Source organism: Arachis hypogaea, chromosome 2 (assembly GCF_003086295.3).
Source record: "Arachis hypogaea cultivar Tifrunner chromosome 2, arahy.Tifrunner.gnm2.J5K5, whole genome shotgun sequence".
NCBI classification, from domain to species: Eukaryota; Viridiplantae; Streptophyta; class Magnoliopsida; order Fabales; family Fabaceae; genus Arachis; species Arachis hypogaea.
Window position 1 is genome coordinate 50,720,056 of NC_092037.1, and position 19,107 is coordinate 50,739,162.

Genomic DNA, 19,107 nt, shown 5'->3' on the forward strand with positions numbered 1-19,107 from the left:
CTCCATTATAGCCTCCTAAATTAAGTCCCTGAAACAAAAACAACTGTTAGTCAAATGATTGGTTGGTTTGTGAAATTTACAATAAAGTTTTCCTTTTAAATCTTTCACCGAAATTAAGATTCTACCCTCAGGAAGAATTAATTATTTATCTTTAAGCAACACATCAAAAATCTTATTAGATTTTGAAATATCAAAACTATATTTTTCCCACTTTATAGTTTTGAATTATTCGACTTCTCATTACTAGGGATCATTTTAAGTAGGGAGCACACATATGGAGGACCTTTCTTACGTTCGGCCAAATCGACCTCTGTCTCGAGATCGAGTTCCTCCTCTGAGGACTCCATAGTCACATAAGCGACTTTCTCTTTTCGAGTAAAAGGCTTACTCTTTAACTTCTGCTCATTCCTATGCTTCCCCTTTTCTTTTTTCATGAGTTCGACCTGAAGAACCTTTTCAGCCAAATGGGCTAAGTCAGGGATATGCATATTAAGCAACTTTCGACGCATATAAAATCCTAACCCCATAACTGCTATTTTCACCACTTCATTCTCGGGTAATGACACATAGCATCTACTTCTAGCATTTTTGAAATGTATCATATAATCATTAATGGTTTCACCATCCTCATGTTTCAAAGCAACTAGATCAGTAACTGCCACATTCAATTCCCCTTGATAAAATTGAGCGTGAAAAGCAGTTTTCAACCGATTCCATGTCATTATCGAATTTGGTCTGAGATTCAAAAACCAAGTAAATGTATTCTTCGTTAATGAAGGAGGAAAAGACTTCATTTTTAAATTCTCATCATTGGCTAAATTTCCAATCTCAACCGAATATTGAGCTACATGTTCAGTGGTTGACTCTTCAACTTCTCCTGCAAATTTTGTGATTGTCTTTGGATTTTTCACCCCTCTTGGCACTTCAGCCATTTGAACAACTTGAGGGAAAGCAGACACAAAATGGGATCGATTCATAAAACTAACATTCAACCCAACTCGATTAAGCACTTCTACAATTCTTGTGACTTGATAACGTTCACCACCATGATTAGCACGTAATCTGGCTAGAACCTCATGCATCTTGACCACGAGGAACTATCTGAGGATTTTCTCTGTTTAAAGCATTGTTTTCATTTTGAAACACATTTTCGAATCCTTCATTATTCCCTCTGGCATCATGCCTTTCACCTTCCTTATATTCCACAATTCGAGCAATTCGCTCGACTTGTCTAGCAAGGTGTTCAAATTTTGATTCATGATCAGCCATCATAGGATTTAGAATTGTGGTCCTTTGTTGAGTCAACAAGTTGACTAAGTCATTATGACTTTCCTCTACATTTTGTCGATATACTGCCATGGAATTAGAAGCATTCAATGTAGAGCCCACATTATAGTCACGAGAATACTCAAAATATTGTTGTGGGTTTTGAGGATTATTCACTCCATTTATACTTCCAAAATGAATAGGAGGAGCAAAACCACTCACTGGTGGAGTATAACCAGGATGTAGGCCATAAGGAGGCCATCCAGTGGTTAATGGAGGCTGGATTGGTGGAAAATTACCTCGTGGACGAGTGTTACATCCGACACTTCCAGTTTGTACAGTAGTAACTGCTATACTTTCACTTCCAATTACACCTTCCGAACGTGAAGTCAAGTCCACAGATTGCACAATTACTAGTATGTTGTCTATCAGTTTTCTATCAGTGCATCAAAGTGTCTCGAATTAGACAAATATCAGAATAGAGATTAAAGTAAAATTTGTAAAAGAATAAAAGAAGTGGAAAATGAAGAACTCAAAAAGGAAATTTGACTGAAATTGAAAAGAGTTGCATTGAAATTTAAAGAAAGCAGTAAAGATGCCTTCAATTAAATCAAAGAACTTTGGACATAAAAATTAAAGATACTGAAATGTAAATTGAATTCGAAAAATAAACATTGCTTGAAACATAAATTTGCTTGAAAGATAAACTTGCTTGGAAGATAAATTTTGCAAGAAATGTAAATGAAAAATAAAGACATATGGAAGGAACCCTACAGAAAATTGACTCGAAGCAGACTTAGAAAGTCTCTGGGATGTGAGTGTGCGTGAGTAATTTCTGAAGCAAAGTTCCAACCTCTATTTCCTAAAACTTTCTAATATTTATAACCCATGTTTGTAACTGATCCTTAATTATACGACACTGCCTTGTATGTGGATTCTTAGGTAACCGTTCCCGCTCTTCTGCCCATAGACGTTACCCATAAATTCCTCACTTGGAGAATGCCTTCAATTCCTCTACTTAACGTAATCGCTCGATTCTCTACTCGAGCAACTATTCGATTTCTCATCCAAATGTTTGCTCAACCATGCTTGCTCGATTTAATAAGGTGTCTGATATCGAGTCCGTTTCGAGTAACTCCCAATTAATGCCTGCACATGCACCTTTTCGACCTCTGCTTCCATCCTTATCATCTCTTCAATATTTTGAATTAGCTTATCCTAGTCGAAAATAGTTTTCGACTAACAATAATAAACAACAAAATTATCAATGAGTTATAGCTCAAATGACATAATTTCTCCATACTTATCTAAGAGATCACGATTTCAGGTCTCGCTATTTTCGATAAAATTGAATATACACTGAAGTAAGAATAATGGCCAATAACACCATCAATGAGAGTTGAGTCTTTCGAGTCCAAACACTTATCCTGCCTTTTTGCTAACGCCCATATAGCTAAAACCAAAACTGTCAATGCCACTATTGGCTAGAACTTGTAACCTAAGAAAGAAAAATATAGGAAAATTTGGTCAAAAGGAAGAGAGAAGCAAATAAGTGGGAACCAATATGGTATCCACACAAAGCTGGGGTGATATGTTCAAGCATATGCTTTATATGAAAAAATTGATCCCTCAATTCAGGAATAGTCTCGACCTAATTGCCATTATATTATTAATATCCTAATCAAGGGTGATTCTAGTGCTTATCATTCAATACAAAAGTTTCCTTTTGGCTCGTTTACACTACCATGCACAATTTGATCCCAATCGAGTTTATATTTTTTCTTTTATGTATTGAATTCAGAAGACAATTATTTTTTGTTTTAGCAAGAAACGTTCTGCTAGAGAGTGACTAAAGGTATGAGAAATAATGAGTTCTTAATACAATGAATATATCAAAAGCCAAAAAAGTTATACTTCGGTAAAAACTTAACAAAATCTTAGTAAGCCAAAACAATTCACTAATATCATGCCAGGAATAGTGTGCGTGTAACTCTCACAGGCCTTCGACACCCTTTCTTGAAGCAACATTAGTTTGTGAAGTTCAATAATAATCAATGTATAGGACACAATTCTCAAATTAGATTTTTGCCTATTAAGTACTGGTTTTGTTTCTCACTATTTGCTCAATAAGAAATCCTAACTCTAAACCCTAACCCTAATCCTAAACCCTAAACTTAAACCCAAATCCTAAACACTAATTCTAACCCTAAATATTAACTGTAACTCTAACTCTAATCCTAAACTCTAATCCTAAATCTAACCTTAAATTCTAATCTTAAACCCTAACTCTAACCCTAAATACTAACTTTAATTCTAATCCTAAACTCTAACCCTAACCCCTATCCCTAACTCTAAACCCCAACCTTAACCCCAAATCCTAACTCCTAATCCCTAACCCTAATCCTAACACTAATCCTAAACGCTAACCCTAACCCTAAATCCCTAACCCTAATCCTAATCCTTTGAAAAAATAATTCTCAAATTGTAGCCAATATATTACTTTCATGTATGCTACACAAAAGGTGGACATATTTAAAACTTTAAAATATAAAAGTAAATTAAGAAATCTATATTTTTGAAAAAATTATTTAGAATCGTGAACGAGTATCTTAGTTGTCAAATTGTTATTCATACTTGTTCTAAATAAATATGATTAAATATTTAAATTGTCATCTTTTAATTAATTTTTAGGGTAAGTAGCCTTTGGTTCAAAACACTTTCCTTTCAGATTACTAACCTCATTTATAAAGGAACTAGGTTATTTGATTAGGTGTTAGCACCTGTCATTAAGCCTGTGACTATAAGAATAATTTTGACTTTGGCACTCACTCACAAATGGATAATTCGACAATTTGATTTTAACAACGCATCCTTAAATGGCGATTTATCTGAGTTGGTTTATATGCAATAACCTCTGGGCTTTGAATCTTCCAACTCTTGTCAAGTCTGCAAATTAAATTGAGCTCTATATGGCTTGAGACAAGCCCTAAGGGCCTGGTTTTTGAAATTAGTAGCTTCCCTATCTACAACGACTGTCGCCGTCCGTCGCGCTCAGGCACTACCATCATCGTCTGGTCGTCCATACTTCTTCCTCCTTCAAGAATCACAACTTCTTCTTCCTCGAGCTCGGCGCATCAGTCCTTGGTATTCATCTGCTCCATCGTGCTCATGCCCTCGTCCATCACGTGCTCAGGCACCATCGTCTTCGTCTGGTCATCGTAGGTTCTTCCAACCCACCACCGTCTTCTGAACAAAATAGAATATGATTTCCAATGTTGACTAGAAGTTGTGTAGGACATATTTTGTAGAGAGAATTTGATCAAATTATGCTCTTTTGGAGTCCATGGAGATTTGACCGTTCACAAATTTTCACTCCCTTTACTCTTTTTTATCTAACACTTTATTTGAACTAGCAGAAGACCCGTGCTATGCACGGGTGGAAGATCTCTATTTGCTAAATTTTTTTATTCGATTATGTTTAAAAAAAAATTATTGTTATTTTATTAAAAAAACGTGTAACATATATTGACTTAAAAAAATAAACAATATCTCAATTATATCATTTTTAACAAAAGACACGATAAAATTCGACACTTACTAAAATATTATCGCCTGTAAAATTATAATAAAAAAATACCTATGTCTTTAAATAATTTAACATTAATTTGTTTCTTTTAATTATCTTTTTGAATTGACAACTTTTAAGAAAAATTTTAACTAAATTTAAAAACAAATGTTAAATTTAATAAATACATTTATTGTAATATAAAAATAAAAGTAACTATTAAGTTTTTTTTAATTAACTATTAAATTATTTTTCTTTATAGACATACCAATTCAAAATTTGAATTATCATTTTCTTTTAGTATAATTATACCAACATAATATTTAACATATTCTTAATCGTGTGTTTCAAAAATTAATTAATTCAATTTAAAAAACTACAAAATATTAAATAAATATAAAAAATAAAAAATATAGTCGTCCTAATTAACAACTAATTTTATAAGTTTATAATCATTAGTTTGTGGCATAAATTGAAATATAATAATAAAACAAACATAAAATAAACATGAAGTGTATTCGTATTGCCCTCCTAAAAATATCTTAAAAAATAAATTTTAATTTTATTAATATGGGACAAAGAAAATTAAAATATCAATAATACCCCTATCACAAAATTGAGATATGATGTATATATTTAGATTAAGAATTCAATCTTTAATTGAGAGCAAAAATAGAACATGTGAAAAATAAAGCCAAAACTCGAGCAGGATAAACATTTCATAGATCAAACATTTTTCGCATAATTCTGATAAAATTAAAAGTGTCAATATAAAAAGTTAAAACAAAAAATATACTATTTTGTCACTTAGGCTAAATTAACTAATTAATTTAGCCAACATATACCTAAGAAATCCATCTAAAAAATAGTTAACAAAGGATCAGTTACAAATTGTTGAATATAGAGAAATTGCATAACAATTCAAGCATGCACATGCATTCATCTAAATCCTATAAAACATTCACTTGATCCTATAAAACATTCACTTGCCAAAAGCAAATAGGTAAAGCAATAAGCTAAAATGTGGAATGAGATTTTAACATCATAAAAGAGCTATTTTACTTTATTGAATTTCAAAGAAATAACTGAAGTACAAACAGAAAGGACTGCACAATTAATTTGTCTACCGGCTAATAATAGTGTCCACACTCCACACCCTAACATTTAATCAATTACATGAGAAATAAACCTAATAAAAATGCACAAAGCATTCTATACAGAAGATGAAAACATCTTAATCCACACATCTCCTACATTACAACCCAAAATATGAAGTACTTACATGGACACAACCAAAATATCTAATGCCCTATTTGTCCGAATCAGTAGCTCTAGTTAACTGGCATGGACAACCATCTCATTTAACATGCAAACTCGTCCCAGAACCATGAGACTCATAAAATTTATCAAATTCCAGCATCAAGGATCTTTTCAACCTCTTCCAAAGAAAGATGCTCCTCTTTCCTCAACAGAGCATTGTTTAAGACCAACCACATACTCCTAATTTAAAAAATGCATGAAAATTGAAACCAAATTATAGAGATAATTATAAATAGTCGTAGTCAAAAGAAATAAACAAAAGAGAGTAACATATAAGAATAACCTTCTCACTAATTTGATTTTAAAAAATACGACAACAAAATATAGAATATTCCACTTTTTTAACACACAAGCTTTTTGAAATTAAATGCATAAAAATGTATCACTTGTAAAAATGTTTCAAAAATTCTCTAAAAATAAACATTAAAAAAACATAATCAGGGTTAATTAGAATTAAAAAACAAAGGAAAGAAAACTATATTTGACTCTCAATTCTTGTGTACAAAATTTTAAAAGAAGAAAAATGGTAAAAATATTGATGATAATTGTAAAATCAACATGGACCTCATACAAATAACAATTCTAAGAAGAAAAAAATAAAAAAGCAAAAATCTAAACCTGACTATAAATTCTTTTCAATACAAAAAAATTAGAAAAGAAAAAAATGTTCATGATACTTATAAAACCAACATGGAGCTCACATATTAACAATTTCGAGCATTTACTCCCACAGAAACAGAAAATAAGAAAATGGATCATTTAATCAAAAAATAAAGAAATAAACAAAAGAGAGTAAGGCAAACAAAAAAACAAAGAAATAATCCTAAAGAGAGAGAAGATATCAAATAAAAGTCAGCATATTATAAAATTCTCAACAACAGTGTTAATTATACAAATGAAATTCGGTTACTAAGTTAAAAAACAAAATTTTAGTTAGAAGAAAAAAATAAAAAGGCAAGAATATAAATCTAAGTATGAATTCCTTTCACTGCAAAAATCAGAAAAAGAAAAATATTTATGATACTTATAAAATCAACATGGAACTCATATTAATAACAATTCCGAGTATTTATCCCGTAGAAACAGAAAAAAATAGATCATTCAATAAAGAAATGAAAAAGTAAACAAAACAGAATAAGGCCCACAAAAAATAACAAAGAAATAACCTTAAAAATACATAAGATATCAAATAAAGGCCAAGATATTAGTCCTCCCCTGTGTGTGCATGAATTCTGTACAAAATGACTAATTTGTGATTTTAAAATTCTGAAAAACAGTTTGTCCTTTCTTAGTTTTTAAACCTTGGTAATTTTTTTAATTAAAAGAATCCAAACAAGATGCATCATGCACAATAAATCACAAGACAACCAGCAAGATGCATTCAGAATTAGCATGCTATAGCAAAAAAAAGTAAAGACTGAAGAATGATTTACCCTTTCGCACTAAACGAAGAAACCACTCAGTTGCCTCTTTAGTTTATTAGGGTCTTTTGATACCTTTTCACTTCCCATCTTTTCCATTGCCTTTGAAGACACTCTTTCCTTTCTTAGTCCCAACAAACCTGACAACACACAAACATCACCAAATAGCACACGAGACACCCAAATATAAATATTTGATGCCTTAAATTTCATATAAAAATAAGCAAGTAGTAGTATAACTTAACTTGTCCAAAAAGCCTTTTCTCCAAAGCCAAGAGCTGCTCCACAACTAAAGAACAGGTGAGTTAGGAAAAAAAAGTTTATAAATAGCATCCAAGTAAAACTCAAGTGGTGTACAATTATGTTTATAAGTGTATGCCAGTTACCACATTCACAACATCAGCGCTTATTATACTAATCAAATATGGCTACTAACCTACGATACGTAGCGTTAATCAGAATTAAAAAAAATGCAAAAAACTAAAATTGACTCTCAATTCATGTGTGTGCAAAATTTCTGAAAAAGAAAAATAAAATCAAATGTTCATGATACTTGTCAAATCAACATGGACCTCAAATTCTTACTAATTTTATACAAATAAAATTTGGTTACTAACAACAAATAATTTTAATATGAAAAAAATAAGAAAGGCACAAAGCAAAATTTCACTCAAATCTTTTTTGTCCAAAATTTCAGAACAAAAATAAAAAAAATGTTTATGATACCTATAAAATCAACATGGATATCATGTAGAAATAACAACCCCATTATTTACCCCAATAGAAACAAAAAACTAAAAAAAATAAAAGATTCAATCAAGAGAGAACGAACTAAACAAAAGAGAGGAATGCCCACAAAAAATAACAAAGAAATAACCATAAAGAAATAGAAGATATCAAATAAAAGCTAGCATATTAGTCCTCCTCTTTGTATGCATGAATTTTGTATAAAATGACTAACTTGTGATTTTAAAATTCTGAAAGACAGCATATCCTTTCCTAGTTTATAAACTTTAGTAATTTTTTAAATTAAAAGAAGTCGTATAATTGTGAAACAACTTTAGATTTTTTTCACCACCATTGCATTTTTAAATGAAATTCACTGACCCTATCAGATCCACTTTCACAAACATTTTTACTGCATTACTTGGAGAAGAAGCAGGAAAGAAAAAAAATGAGAGATTCATGTAAAAATGTTTAACAAATTAAGCTCCAAAGCTACGTTCACAAACCTGAAAATCAGTAAGTTAGCAATCCTATCAATTTTCTCCCCGTATGCCACTGTATTTATTCACTCGTCTCTAACCGAATCATGCTGCCTGCTAAAAATATATACAAACAATTTCAAGTGATGAAATAGTTACCACAAGTCCCCAACAAAATACTTGCCAACCAATAAAAAATAACAGTCAAGATGCATAGTATAAAGAGAAAATGAAATGAAAAGCTCTCGAGATTGATAACAATACAGTGAAGATGCTTGGTATAAAAAAATCATTCACATAGAATCAGGTATAATTAAATAAAGAAATAAAGAAGACGAAAAAAAAATAAAAGCTTCAAATAATACACCAAAACTGAGAACAAAGAACAAGAAGACATTTGAGATCTTGAAATGGAAAGAATATAAAATTAAAAAATTTGGAAGTTCGTCATATAATTGGAGATATTTTAGTATTTTTAGCTCCATAAATAACCTCCAAAAAACAAATGAAAAATCAAAACAAACAAAATAAAATTTCAACTCTTTAACTTAATTGCAATAACATCCCTAGCTTAAAGGCATTCATGGTATGTATTTGGTTAGGAATTGCCTTTAATTTGAAAGCATGCCATGTGACTATATAAGTACTACTCATCTCGAAAAACTAAATGGCATGTGATAAACACAGAACATAATTTATTTATTTAAACAACTAAATAATGTACCTTACATTCTCCCCATAAATTTTTATCTTTTGCCTATTTGGTAATGGCATGTGATAAACATAACTTATATTAGCACACTTAGTAAGAATACCATATACCGTTTTATGGTGTTTAATGAGACGAGAAAAAAATCTAGAAATATCTTTTTTCCCAAATCAATGGACATTTTCTGATCAAATGAGTACATTGACGTAATTACAATACAAAGTAGTAACATGAATTGATCCCTTATGCAATGCTAAATATCTATCTACCAATTATATAAATCAACATTCTAAATCCTAGTAACAATATATGATGACATCTAAAAAGAATTGTTTCAATCTCGCACCCTTTGCGTGACAACAAAAAGAAATTAGAAAAGCAAACTTAATATCCAACAATTTTAATATAAGCCTACTATTTTTCTCATTCAGTAAACTTCTTTTGCTTTCTTCACAGCAGGAATGGATACATTCTCTAAATCAAAGAAAATATTTAAATGACATAATTTCAGCATAATAATTACATTTAATTTTCATTAGCTCCACAATAGCTTAAAGGACTTAATATATTATAATCTTATTGGCCTATTTAAAAAAAAAAGAGAAAAACCAAGACCCACTAAAAAGTGAGAAAATATTTTAAACAGGTTCCAAATAAAAATCGTGATGCACGCCTATATATAAATAATAAGGCACAGAGGTAAAAAATAAAATGAAAAATAACAAAAACAAAGTAATATGAATGAAGAGTCATATTTAGCATTGGCACCGCTGCCACTGTAAAACCAGAGCAGACCATCAAAAACAAATCATCATCCATCACGCCCATCACTCATAACACGTCAAAATAGAGGGAAACAAAATATGCAATGATAAAATAAGTACCCAAGAAGATAAAAACCAAAAGATTAGAGAAACAATAGAAGAAAATAAAGGAACCCAACAGTTGAAATTACACCATATAGATTTTTAAAGAATTTTCCACTGTTTTAACACAATAGTTTTTCGAAATTGAATGCATAAAAAGACATAATTCAATAGTTAGAAATATAAGAGACAAATAGCTCCAATCTGAAGCAAACGTTAAAAAAAAAAGACAGAACAACAACATTTATTAATTATTTAATTCAACACCCAAGAAAACAGAAGGAAAAAAAGATTCAGACATAGAAAAAAGAAATAAATAAAAGAGAGAAACAAATAACCATAAGTTTCTTACTAATTTTATTTCATAAGAGAGGTAAACAAAATATGTACTTAGAAAGTAAATAATCAAGAAGATAAAATACCATAAAATCAGAAAAAAAAAACAATAAACCAGTGAATACAATTGCATCCTATAAATACATTAACTTATTTTTACACACTTATAAACTTTCACATATCATAAAAAGGTAAAATTTATAAACCCACACAAAAGAAAACAAAAGAATAATTTATATAAAAAATAAGCAAGTAGTGGTCTTACTTAACTTACCCAAAAGTATTTTATCTCTGAACCCAAAAACTACTGCATAATTGAAGAACAGGTAACTGAAAAAAAAGGGCAACAAAACCAAATTTTCCTCTCAATTCCTTTGTGTCTAAATCTTTTGGGAGGGGGGATGAAATAAAATGTTAATGATAGCTGCAAACTCAACATGGACCCCACAAGAACACCAAATAGTTTTATCAGAAACAAACCAGCCCCTTTCAATGAGATAAAAATTAGAATAAAGAAATGAAGGAAATAGGTAAGGAAGGGTTATTTCGCGACCTTTTGAAGGTTGGTGTAGGCTTCGAGCACATTGGATTACATGATTCACAGTATTTTGGATCTCTCTGAAACACAAAATAGAGAAAACTCATCATAAAAAAGAGAAGGAATATTATAGCAACTTGCAACAATCCAGGCAGAAATCAAGACAATTTTTCACACTTCAACCAAGGAAGCAAAAACAGATCGAAATAGCATGAAAGAAAAATGAATATTTTTGTCTTAAATTAATAATTAATTTTAAATAATTAAAGAGTTATCTTTATCTAACCAAAGTAATTAATTAAGTACCTAAAATGAGCTAATTACCATATAATCAAATTAAATATCAATGAAACCCGTTAAACCTTAAAACCCAATGATAGAACAGCACAAGCAATACTTAATTAGTGTTTTGCATCATCCTAATTAAGACACTTGTTTCCTTTTTACTCTAGGAAGATCTGATGCAAATAAAAAATGACAAAAATATGGCCCCATAAAAAGGAATAGTTAAGAATGAAGGCAAAATATATCAAACTTACACTGGGGACAAGGACAGGAAGGCAGAAATTATGTTTCCTGAGCAAGATAAAAGAAAGTAATTAAGATCAATGATGATATAGTAGATACAATTGAAGTAACTAATTAATTAGAGTACGCACGAGAGACCTAAGATGTCAACAACATTTTAAGTGATTTCTCCTGAGCATGCATATTAATTAAAAGTTTTCAATATACAAACTCTAAAATCACAATGAAACCATCTCATCAAAGCATCATATGGTCAGGCAGCAAATAAAAAGTAAACTGCTCCATGTTCATCTAGTTCTTATCAATTCTTTTAAATTATGGAATATATATTTTTCAAGTTTATTAAATAATAGAAATTCATGGCAGAGGAAGAACAGCAATAAAAATAGCAAAATAGCAATTAAAAAAATAATTTATCAAAAATAGCCCATGCAACAGTTTTTTTAATATGGGTAAAAAACTTGTAAACTCTATCTTCTAATGTATTGTATAAAGAAATAACTTTTTTCAAACTCTGGATATCCAAACATCTCTATTAACAAAATATGATTAATTTTATGAAGAAAAAGTGAGAATAATTTTGAACTAAACAAAGAAACCCCGTCAAAGTCCATTTAAATCACTTACCTTAAGAAAAAGAACATTACATGCATACTCTAGTACTGCTCTCTTAAAGCGTTTTGCATTAGACATCAAGAGATCATCTCCAACTAACTGCACAATATTGTAATGAGTAGAAACCATTCAAATAAGATTTCTTATGAATAACATCTCATTGGTAACATGTTAGTATATTTCTAAAACTCTAAAAATATGAATAAAGTTCTTTATAATTTTACCTATTTTCTAAATTTCTAATAATGAAATCCTAATAGTGTCCTGCTCACAGATACAAATATTGTTAAAAACTTCTAATTTGTATGCTTATTTAGTATGACTATATTTTTTGAATTTCTTTTACCATGTGCAGGAAGTTGAAGATCACGGCCAAAAGATACCACTGGTATTTTTCTAAGAGATGAAGATTCCTACAAAAAATCAGAATAAAAACCTTTAAACAAAAATTTCTTAAGTCTGTATGTTGGTTCCAGCTCAAATAATTGACCACAGAAAATTTTTAAATATTTCCAAACCTAAATCCTTTTCTTCAAATCAAATCCAGCTGATATAACAGCATGACCTTTATTTATTTGTTTTGAGTTAAAAAAATATATAGAAACAGCAACGGAAATGAATTACTTTTACAAACTCATCGTTCTCAACTTCCTTCCTCATCATGGATATACCTATCTGATGACATGCAAAAGAATAACATAATGCTTTTGTAGTATTTTTCTTTTGACTAAATTAAAAATTTAAATTAATCATTCAAATGCATAAAAAATCTTTATGAGTACCTAACAAACTTATTTTCATAATGGTATTACTTAATCTTTAGGCAATCTATATAATAATATATAATTCCAATATCCACCTCCAATGCACAAACAGGAATGTCAAGAACAGCAGGATTTGGAACATTGAGCAACTAGGGGTGTTCAAAATCGATTCGAACCGAACTAAACTGTCAAATCGAACCGAAAAAATCGAAAACCGAATTAATCGATAACCGAAAAAACCGAAAAAAAATTGATTTTACTATTTTTTGTGCGGTTCGATTTAGTTTTTGGTTTTGAATCTGAAAATTCTAACCGAACCGAACTGAACCGGTTAGAAAAAAACCCTAAACATTACCCTTGCCCCAAGGAGCCCCACCCCCAAACGAAACTGCGTGACCCAGACCCCCACCCGCCAAACGAAACTGCACGGGTGTGAGCGTCTACCCTAACCCCCAAATCCCCAATCCCTAACCTAGTCAGTACTCATCGCTCCCTCTTCTCCAAATCTCCACACCTGCCGACCTGCGCACCCAGCCACCCACCACCGCGAAGCCTTCGGCCCGTTGCAGTTGCTCTCTGCTGCTCTCAATCTCGCCATCACAAAGTCGCAGTCCCACCAGCCATCAACACCGAAGCCTTCTTCCCAGTTCCCAGCAGGCAACATCATTCTTCCCAGCAGCGCCCAGCATCGCCAGCGAGCACCGGCCCAGGAACGTTCTTCCCAGCAGCACCAAGCCACCGACCCCAGTTCCCACCAAGCCTCCATCATCTTCTGTAATGGAGGCTAAGCCTCATGTTTGTTTTTTTGTTCTGATTCTATTTTTATTTTTAAATTCTGGTTTAACTTTCTTATTGATTCTAATTTATAATTAATACTTGGTTGAGTTGTTCTTGATTCTATGGTTGAGTTGTTGATTCTAATTTTGTTTTTCAATTCTAAACTTTTTATTCTATTTTGATTTAGGGGTTTAGGGTTAATTCTGATTCATGATTTTCAATTCTATTTGTATATTTTGGTTCATAGGTTTAGGGTTGTTGTTTCTGATTTTTGGTTGAGGGTTGTTAGATTTTTATTCTCAGTTCTGATTTTATTTGTTGTTGATTTACTAAATAGTTGTTTTTTCAGTTCCCATTGTATGGAATGGATGTTAGCAAGCAAATTTATATTTACTGATCATAATATCTGAAAAGCTGCTTTTGGTTTGAAGCATAATTTTAATATACAGAACATGGATGCTTTATGTTGTTTTCCTAACTCGCATTCTTTCACTGCAGATCTTCAATCTGCTTATTTGGGTTAAAGATCTCTGTTATTCTCAATCATGGCAACTAGTAAGCAATCATATAGGCCTTCCCTAGTAGGGAATCCCTACTTTAATCTTCCTTACTAGAACTTGTTTTTGCTTTTTTGAGATAAGATATTGAATGTATATTATTTCCTTGCAGGACTACAATTTGAGAATAATTATGAAATTGGAGTGTTTTCAAAACTTACTAATGCCTATTGTTTGGTTGCCATAGGATGATCTGAAAACTTCTACAGGTTTTCATTCTTTTTGGATTAGTGATGAATTTAATTTTAGCTTATTTAAAGTTGTCTTCAAATGGTTTACTTTTTTTAAAATGGTTCTAATTTTAACTTATTTAAAATGCCTTTATTGTGTTTTGCTTCCGTTCTTACTTCTGAGTTCAAGTTTATATTTCTTTAATTTTCATGTTTATTAAGTATGGTCATGTTAGCATAGGTGTATTGTGGTACTGTAATACTTTAATACAAACAAATAAAAAAATGTAACATTAATTTTAGCTATACTTTTTAAGTGTTATCATCAAAATATATAATCACCATAATTTCATAATTATAGGAATAATAACTACCATAAAATTCACCTTAAAATATATATATTAATTACATAAATTAAATCCTCTTACATTTAAATTTTTGCATGAGTGTATTTGCCAAAGCTATGTGAGAAGCACAAGACAAACCTTCACCGTGCCATAAATGAGCTAATGAGCTCAGGAGAAGCAGCCCCAAGACCTATTTCTAATCTCTTTTAAGAAATTTTATCAGCATCTGCCCCTTTTCCATAGTGATCATCATCATCCTTTTTCAATCTTCTCTTCAAGAGATGGTGCAAATTTTAATGGGTTGGATTCAGATTTAAACATTGGTGTTGGTATAGAGTTTAGCATTAAGTATGTAACTAGTTATATATGTGTTATCCAAATTTGTAAAATTTTGGAAATATTGTTGGTCCTCTTTTTGAGAGAGATGATATAAACTTCGATACAATAAGAAAAGTGTTATTTTGGTTTGTCGATTTCAATGTTATGACTTTGCATAATAATATGGTAGAATTTTTTTTTGATTTGATTGAAAAAACCGAACAAACCGAACCAAACCAAACCGATTTTAATTAGTTTGGTTTGGTTCAGATGACCTTGACAAAAAAACGAACTAAACCGAATCGCACTTTAATTAGACAATCGGATCGGATGGCTTTTCCCTCAAAAACTGAACCAAACCGCACCGGGAACACTCCTATGAGTAATTGCAAAACATGATAATAGATCAAGTTATGGTAAGATTAGGATTGTATGATAAAAGATAAGCTCAACTTTTTTGCAAAAGTCACTTGATATACTGGAGGAATGATCAAATATATAAATCTAAACTTAACAAATTTCCAAGATATGTAAAATAAATGAACTCTTAAGGGATAATATCAAAATACTTATACCAACAGTAAGAACACACAACTTAGACAACATAATAGGACACATACATAAGAAAGGTGGGGAAAAAAGAAAAGGGGTACGAATTCTTTTTTCCTCTGTTTTCTTATATTGTTGTCGGGTTTAGAGTGTACCATGGTAAGAAAAGATTTTGAGGAGCCTCCCAATAAGCTTCCTACCTATGAGTGTTGATAACCTTATCTTATATTAGACCAAGAATACAACCAATCATTTCAATTAGAAACCACAAAGAAAGATCTTAATTGAAGCTCATAGCAGCGTAGACAACAACCCAAAATATAGACACATATGAATGAAGAATAAGTTATCAGATTTAGAGTTGAAGTCTAAATTGACCAAATAAAAAGAAACCACTGTAAGTTTGTTAATAAAGCCAAATTTAAATTTGCATTTTGTAAATAAAGCCAGAATATTATTTGAGAAAATAGAATCCAGAGTATCACTAATTATCTGACCCAACCTAACTAACAATACTTGAATATAGTAAAATTAGGCCAAATTCTTTGCAAGCTTTCAGCATCAATTTGTAACCAAAACCATAAAGTAATAGAAGCACTTAAAAAAATACAAAAAACATAGTGAAGAGAAGCTCCACAACAAATGCTCACATAAAACAGAAAGGACTAAAAGCTAAAATGTAACAAAATAGTTAAGGACTGAAAGGAGCTGTAACAACAGAGTAGTAAAAGAACCAGAAGCTAGTCATTCATCCCTCTTACACCAGATTAACAAATTTCTTAAACTACAACTTAAGGTGTATGCAAGCCTTTCAATTAGAACCCTGCAAGAGTATTCAAATTTGAGTTTAATAGTTGAACATTTAAAACTCTAACTTATATTTAAGCTAAAAATCTAACCTAAAAGGAGAGTATGAGACATAGTCAAGACCAATTTGAGCAAAGAATGCAATAGAAGATGGCTCCTACCATGCTCTCCACATATTCCAACCTGATAAACCAACTCAACGCACTGAAACACATCAAAAAATGAATTCAATGAGATAAAAATTAGAATAAAAAAAATGAAGGAAATAGGTAACGAAGGGTTACTTCACAACTTTTCGGAGGCAGGTGTAGGCTTCGAGCACATTCGATTGCGTGACTCATAGGATTTTGGATCTCTCTGATATACAAAATAGAGAAAACACATCATAAAAAAGGGAAGGAATATTTTTTTTTCATATAACCAACTAATCAAGATGCCAAAAAATTATGAAGACACAAATGAATCAGAATACAATAGAATATATTATAAAAATAGCTATAAACATATGATTCTTAAGGGCTTCACCACTGCTATGAGAATCCTCAGCTTGATATGGTTTTATCTCTTTCGATCAGGTTCTGTTTGTGAATACCTCCATTTTTGTGGTTCCAACAACGAAGAAACTGGCCAAGATCAAAGAGAAATACAAATTAAAAGTTGGAAAATAGGGTTGAAGAGATGGGGTTTGGGAGTATGAGAGAGACAAAGCGCCTTCACCATTAGGGTTTCAAGTAGAGCGAGGGATGGTGACAGAGAGTTACAGTTGAACCTTCTTTGGCCAAACCCCAAATCAAAGACCACCAACCCACAAAGGAAACCCTAAATCACCGACTTTAAACATACAGCACCAGACAAACAAAGAGATCAGCAGAATAACTGCACGAGGATGGCGATGGTTAAGATCTCAACCGAACATGTATCACCAAAGCTGTTCACTTCCCTGAGCATATTAAGCCCACAACAGAGATCGTAGTCAACCATCATCGCGAGCATCTCCCCGGCTGAAACTCACCATCGCCGTCGCCAATGCCAGAACCTTTCTCCCAGATGAATAATCCGCATACCTCGGTTGGTTAGGGTTTTCAAATCGGGGTTCAGAGAGATGTTCTTCAGAAACTGGGGTATCAAACTACTCGGGAAGCGTCAATAGCCAGCGATGATATCAACCACAAGAATGGAGTGGGTCATCGAGGAGAGAACGAAGAAGAGAATGGGATTTTGGGTTTTCAAGGAGAAAGAGGAAGGGACGGGTTGAAGTGAAACGCACGGGCAAGGGGAGAAGATTAGAAGGCAGAATGTAATGTAACGTGTTTGCAATACCCCCGATCCTTCTTTTTTTATTCTGGTTAATTGAGAGAATAACGCGTGGCTTAATGAGCCACAGCTATTATACAAGTAATAGATACCCAATCATTAAGAAACTTGAAATTAAGTGTAACCCAGAGACAATATTATTAAGCTTCAAGTTGAGTAGTGGAGAATGAAGATAGAGAAAAAGGAAGAGAGACCAATTTCTTTGTCCACCATTGAACACAGACCATACATAATGTCATTCAAATCCATGGAGCAGTAGTAACTAGCACTAACATTGTGATGAAAGAAAAATGCAACTTTGTAATAATGATTTCCCATTCAATAAGGATTTTAGTCCGTCAGTAATAACCTCTAAAAATGTTTCATATATATAAATATGCAAAAATACACTAATATTTAAAACCTGCAAGAGATATCATATAAAACACAAAACATAAAATTAAACCTTAGAATTGTTATGAAACTTGAAAAATTGAACCAAAACAAAATAATTTAGTGGCAACCAGTAGTAACTTACACACACTATCACTGGATATGATCCATATCAAGAAAAAATAATATTTGCCCTCTGTATTTAAGCAAGTCATAAGGATCAAGTTGAACAGATATATGGTGCATAACCAAACCCGATTCTTGCATCACACCATGAAACATCAGGTTAAGTTGCAGGAGACTTAATATGAAAAGCATAAACAATTATTCTAGTTACCCAGCATATATCTTGTTCATGCATAAACAAATTATGGAGTATAAATAGATCGATTGCTTGACCCTACCACCAGCCTAAAGGAAAATTAATTGCAGGTTACATGATGAGCGGATAATTTATACGCTTTTTGGCATTGTTTTTAGTATGTTTTTAGTATATTTTAGTTAGTTTTTAGTATATTTTTATTAGTTTTTAGTTAAAATTCACTTTTCTGGACTTTACTATGAGTTTGTGTGTTTTTCTGTGATTTCAGTTATTTTCTGGCTGAAATTGAGGGTCCTGAGCAAAAATCTGATTCAGAGACTGAAAAGGAATGCAGATGCTGTTGGATTCTGACCTCCCTGCACTCGAAGTGGATTTTCTGGAGCTACAAAAGCCCAATTGGCGCGCTCTCAACGGCGTTCGAAAGTAGACATCCTGGGCTTT

At 31.7% G+C, this 19,107-nt stretch overlaps 1 protein-coding gene and 1 long non-coding RNA gene across 51 annotated transcripts; one reads left to right on the plus strand and one right to left on the minus strand.

The window, feature by feature from the left end:
• Nucleotides 1-5,865: 5,865 nt before the first annotated feature.
• On the minus strand, nucleotides 5,866-18,311 carry LOC112743991 (uncharacterized). Of its 50 annotated transcripts, none has more exons than XR_011872724.1 (14): nucleotides 17,376-18,311; nucleotides 17,184-17,281; nucleotides 16,943-17,015; nucleotides 16,751-16,862; nucleotides 16,007-16,051; nucleotides 12,716-12,782; nucleotides 12,382-12,468; nucleotides 11,766-11,802; nucleotides 11,242-11,306; nucleotides 10,963-11,018; nucleotides 8,805-8,894; nucleotides 7,818-7,861; nucleotides 7,585-7,712; nucleotides 5,866-6,331 (listed from the first exon to the last, which is right to left on the minus strand). XR_011872724.1 is itself a non-coding variant. In XM_072217551.1 (11 exons), the coding sequence occupies exons 3-7, from the start codon at nucleotides 16,997-16,999 to the stop codon at nucleotides 10,993-10,995; spliced, it is 297 nt and encodes a 98-aa protein (XP_072073652.1). In that variant the 5' UTR covers nucleotides 17,000-17,015; nucleotides 17,184-17,281; nucleotides 17,376-18,311; the 3' UTR covers nucleotides 5,866-6,331; nucleotides 7,585-7,712; nucleotides 7,818-7,861; nucleotides 8,805-8,891; nucleotides 10,963-10,992. The 50 variants fall into 50 exon arrangements, 10 of the variants coding, with proteins under 10 accessions (XP_072073652.1, XP_072073647.1, XP_072073637.1 ...); XR_011872725.1 differs by having other exon boundaries at nucleotides 16,007-16,073; XR_011872760.1 differs by having other exon boundaries at nucleotides 16,951-17,015; nucleotides 17,376-18,288.
• Nucleotides 13,545-15,463, plus strand: LOC140179064 (uncharacterized). The gene is made up of 3 exons (XR_011872779.1): nucleotides 13,545-13,928; nucleotides 14,409-14,465; nucleotides 14,580-15,463. It is a non-coding gene; the product is annotated as an uncharacterized lncRNA (long non-coding RNA).
• Nucleotides 18,312-19,107: the final 796 nt, after the last annotated feature.